At 39.7% G+C, this 5057-nt stretch overlaps 1 protein-coding gene across 2 annotated transcripts in view; it reads left to right on the top strand.

Annotated features, from left to right (window-relative positions):
• The window catches only part of SMARCC1 (SWI/SNF related, matrix associated, actin dependent regulator of chromatin subfamily c member 1), a 90121-nt gene that overhangs the window by 59944 nt on the left and 25120 nt on the right, over positions 1–5057 (top strand). The window contains exons 22-23 of one of the 2 annotated variants that reach the window (XM_009284477.2): positions 296–410; positions 1298–1449. In XM_009284477.2, the coding sequence (XP_009282752.1) occupies positions 296–410; positions 1298–1449 (267 nt within the window). Of the gene's footprint in view, positions 1–295; positions 411–1294; positions 1450–5057 lie in introns of both variants that reach the window. The other variant, XM_009284468.2, reaches the window with a different exon arrangement.

Raw genomic sequence — 5057 nt, 5'->3', positions numbered from 1 at the left:
GGGCAGGGGGGGAGAGAACATGTTCTTATGTCATCTTAGTTCAGGATTTCTTGTACCTTCCGATGAAATTTGGCCTGGGTTACTGAACCTTGATAGACTTCCGTCCAGTATAGCAGTTACTTTGTTTATTCAGATTTTGGATATGATTGTCAAAATGGGCTTAAGTATAGCAGTCAACCTTTAAAATTTAATCTCTTCCTTTATGACAGTGAATTAATTTGAAAGCTATAAGCGAAGTTAGCAGTGAATGTCTTCTATAGCTCTCATTCTTCAAACAATCTTTCATCCCATTTAGGTTGAAAACAAAGCGGAGAGTGAAATTGAGGAAGGCGATAAAGTACAAGAAGGAGAAAATGAGAGAAATCCAGAAAAAGAGCAAGATAGCGAAGTGACTGCAGACACCAAGCCAGGTAATGGTTCCCAGCTGCTCCTCAAGCTCTGTTAGCTTTAATAGCCTTCCTCTAAAGTGGTTGGAATAGACTATAAACTCAACTGTGGCAGAAATATTTCCTCTTGCACATCAGGCTGCTTCATGGTTCAGCAGTAAATATTTTAGTTTAATTTCACTGCAAAGCTTAGGCACTAAATTCTTTCTTGAACTCATTTTAGACCTGAGCTGAGCATTCTGTCACTGTGTGTAGTGACTGGGTGAAGAAGTTGCAGTAGCAAAGTGCATGTAGGTCATAAATTATTTTGTTTTGCCTGTATTGCACACCATTTGATCATTTTTGATGCAAAGAAATGGGACTACTCACTTCTACCCTTATAAGTTAATATGTTAGCTCAGTTTCCCTGTGAAGTGACGCAGACCCTGCAGGAGTACTGGTTTTTTTTTTCTACATAAGACATTATTCTTACTTATTTTTAACATGTTGCCCTTGTACCACATGTGGTTATATTGTTTTTTCCTGGAACTAACATTCAGTATTTCAGCACCAGGTAGAACAAGACATATTAGGGTTTACATACAAGAGTAGATAAAATAATGGAGTTGATTGGGAAATGCAGCTGAAATTGTTCTGATGAGAGTAAGCTGATGGCAGAAGTTGAATTGACAGGGTGGAAACCAAAAGCATTTAAAGTTGCTGTATTGGATCAGATCCTCTTAGACTAGAATTGTTCCCCTGTCAGCATTTGGATGAGTAGTGGTACTGTAGCGTAGGAATGTGACAGTGTGTGGATGAATTAATTTGTTTGACTAATAGCAGCATGCATAGTGTAATTTCTGTCCTAACACGATACTGTTAACAAGGGGAGAATGCATGTAACACACTTGGCGGTAAATCTCTTCCAGAAGAAAAGGAGGCAGAAGAGAACAAGGAGAACGTTGATGCAAGCAAAGACAAAGAAAACGAGGCTGGGAAGAAGAAAGTGGAACATGAAATCTCGGAAGGAAACGTAGCTACAGCTGCAGCTGCTGCCCTTGCCTCAGCTGCCACCAAAGCAAAGGTTTGTTTTATACAAATATCCATTGGCTTGGTTTCCAGTTCACATTAGAACTCTTCTTAAAATGGTCCTTTGTTCCAGATCTGTGCGATTTCATGTGCTAATCTCTAATACCTTGAAGGAGCACAACTGCCTTCTTCAATTTCTTCTGCTTGAACACCTAAGTGAAATAGTGTACAATTTTAATTTAGGCAGTTACTTTTATGATTATGAAGTCGATGAACATCCCTAAGAAATAGCCCCAAAATGTGTTTGTCATTTTTTGGAAAGACTTTTCTCTGCTTGATAGGTCTGGCTGTAATGCTGAGGGCATAGGTCTGGGTGGCAAAACCCTTATGTTGCCTTTTTTGCTGTGCCACCGGCTGTTCTGTGGACTTCACACAAGCCACCTGTGCTTGGACTCTGTAAAAACAATGCGATGTTCAATTCTAGCAGTACAATTTTTTTATAGACAACTTAATGATTTTTTTGTTAAGAGGTACTGTGCATTTGTTAAAAACATGTTCTTGTCTTTCTATCATTAAGAGACTACAGGCAAACAGAAGTTTAATGAGCTGTGGTTTGAATCAGCATCCTATCTAATAGCTTTTCTTTACCCTGTAATTACTAATTGCATGTTGTCTTTCATTTTCTTTTTGCAGGAACCAGACCGCCTTTGCTTCTTTCAGAATATCTTTTTCAAAATCTGTTTTCTCTTTAAATATTTTTTTGGATTGAAGTTGTAGCTTGGGTTTCTTAATCGCTCTTGGATTCAGTGCCATGTTCCACGTCACCTACTTTATAGATACCAAAAGTAAAGCATGGATGGTGTTTATTTCCTGATGGATTTCCAGGACATAATGGTGGACATAATGAGGTGTTGCATGTGTCGTACTGACTCTTTGCACTCTTGATCTTTGAAACTTACAACTTTAACTTTAGACTTTTTTTCCCAACTGCTTCATATATATTGAGGATAGTGTGATGATAGGTGTTGTCATGATGATACAGTCCCTCCTTTATGAACCCATGAGATTTGAGGATATTTTTAGTTATTACCTTTCAAGCCAGGTTCTAAAATCACAAGTTGCATGAATTCAGTGTTGCTTAGTGTCAAAGCCAGGCACCCTAGCTGTGTGGAATCCCACTTTGCAGACAAACTTCAGGTGCATTGTTTCGGTGAAGTGCGGAGTCCTAACTGGCTCCCTTGTGCATCACTTTGCCTGTCTGCATTGGAACCTATGGTGCCCCAAGCTCCAAGCTCTTTTACTTTTCAGTTCATCAGACTTACAGATATTTTCAGCCAAGTTGAAAAAAAAACATGCATAGATGTAAGGAGGCATGAAATTTAATCTCTATTTTATGGAAGGCTGCTTGCTCCAAATAAAGGTGATCTCCTACTTTCCTTCCTTTGGTGATAACAAGTGCTAGAGGGTGAAGGGACTTGGCTAATGACAGTTTTCATTATGGTAGTAATAATATTGTAGAAGAATTTTAGCTTTATATTACAGAAAATAATATAATTAGGATGTTCACACTTCAGAGTAGAATTCAAGTTCAGGGAATTCTCTTTCCACTTGCACTTAAAAACCTAGACAGTATTAAGGCTTTCAGTGAGCTGTATCTTGTCTGAGAGAGTAATTCGGTTCTTCATAATAAACTCAAGACCTGGTCACGTGAAGAGCTGTTAGAGTTGTCTTCCTTACGATTTTATATCGGAGGAATAGTGCAGTTGACTTCTAAGGAGAAACAGGGGTTAAAGGCAGGCACTTGAAGTTTTTGTTCTTTTGAGATAGGACAGCTTATTGGTGAAGCCACTTATTTGAGAAATGGTATCCAGTGAATGTGTTCATTTAGGGGTGAGAGACCTGGTCACGTGAAGAGCTGTTAGAGTTGTCTTCCTTACGATTTTATATCGGAGGAATAGTGCAGTTGACTTCTAAGGAGAAACAGGGGTTAAAGGCAGGCACTTGTGGTTTTTTTTTTTTTTTGATAGGACAGCTTATTGGTGAAGCCACTTATTTGAGAAATGGTATCCAGTGAATGTGTTCATTTAGGAGTGAGACTATATTCCTATGTATAGAATGGAGCAACAATTTTAAATGCGTTTTTACAGGTTATGGCTTCTGTACAAACAATATTAGAATTATTTAAGTCTCTTTTCCTCATTTTCTTCTCAGATTCCTAAATCAATGTAAGCTATTTTTAATTTTCTGTGCATAAGTAGCACCTGATAGAAAATGTCCTCTCTCCTGCAGATTGCTGTTAGCTTTTGTCCCATTGCGATTGAGCTGCAGAGCTTCTGCTGTAGCTCTTGATCCATCACTTACACTGCCAAAAAGGACTGTTCTGGTCATAATTTGACCTCATGCATAACACTGATCCCATGACTTCTCTGAATTTCTGTTTTGAGGTAGTTGTGATTGAATACATCTTTTCTAGAAGACACTGATACCAAAACTGCCGGTGATGCAAAACCTCCACAAGTTTTTCCATGGGTAGCAAACTTTGCTGTTAAGCATTATTCCTAGTCTGATATGCTTCAACCACTAACCATTGTACCATAGCAGCACTTTCCTTTGCCTACTGAATTAAAAAGCCTTCGGTTATCAACCGCTGTTTCTCATGTGTAGGTGTTCAGAAACGTAAAATTCAGGAATAGAAGGGACCCTGTTGCTAAAATCGTGTTTCTTCTTTTTGCAGGCAGCTACATCCCTTTTTCTGTTTATAGGCAAATCAAATTATGTCTTTAATTGGTTCCTTTTTGCTGCTGCTTGAGAAACTGACTGTGGGACCTTTTTCATCTCATGCTTGAATGTATGCATGACAGGACTTAGTTTTTCCCATTGTGTGCCTTAGTTTAGATAGTTCTGTGTTATCTGCCACCTTCATTTCTTCTGTTTCATTTGTGAAAGACTGTCTTATCTGCTCTTGGCCTCAGGGAACAAAAGCTAGGTGAAGCATCTAGTCTCCCTTTCACAAAATAGGAAAAGGGAAAGGAAGAAAGAGTAATTTTCTCTGCCTGTTGCAATTTCAGTTAACTTCTTGTATGTGGATGAGAAGACTTCAGCACAGTATTCCAGTGAGATGGTGCTAGGATGCTATCCATTTTCCAGAGGTGTCTCATGGTCTGGTTGTATGTACCAGTTGCCATACTGATGCTCTTGCTGTGGTCAGCTAACTTCACAGCTACAGCGGGGTGTAAGAAGATCAGGGGATGGGCTAGGTTCTGTGAGACTGCCTGTAATGTACGTGTGCTGGGTCAGTAACTAGTCTTGTCATTACTCCCAAGTTTATCAGTATTCACCCAGAAGGGATTTCTGAGCAGAGAAACCAGTCAGTACTGTGGCAACGGGCACAAGCCCAGGCGCAGAGGTACTCGTGGCTATACTTGTGTGTAGGACTCCCCTGTTTAAATAGCAAACCAAAGCGTTGTTCTGTATCCACTTGCAGCCAGAGGCCAGGTCCACCTTGCTTCGTGATGCTCAGATCATAGAATCATAGAATCATTAAGGTTGGAAAAGACCTCTAAGATCATCGAGTCCAACCGTCGACCCAACACCACCATACCCACTAAACCATGTCCCTCAGCGCCTCATCTACATGTCTTTTAAATACTTCCAGGGATGGGG

The sequence above is a fragment of the Aptenodytes forsteri genome, unplaced genomic scaffold, assembly GCF_000699145.1.
Source record: "Aptenodytes forsteri isolate BGI_AS27 unplaced genomic scaffold, ASM69914v1 Scaffold428, whole genome shotgun sequence".
Classification (NCBI taxonomy): domain Eukaryota; kingdom Metazoa; phylum Chordata; class Aves; order Sphenisciformes; family Spheniscidae; genus Aptenodytes; species Aptenodytes forsteri.
The sequence above is the reverse complement of the archived record's forward strand: the minus strand, read 5'-3'. Positions and strand labels throughout refer to the sequence as shown.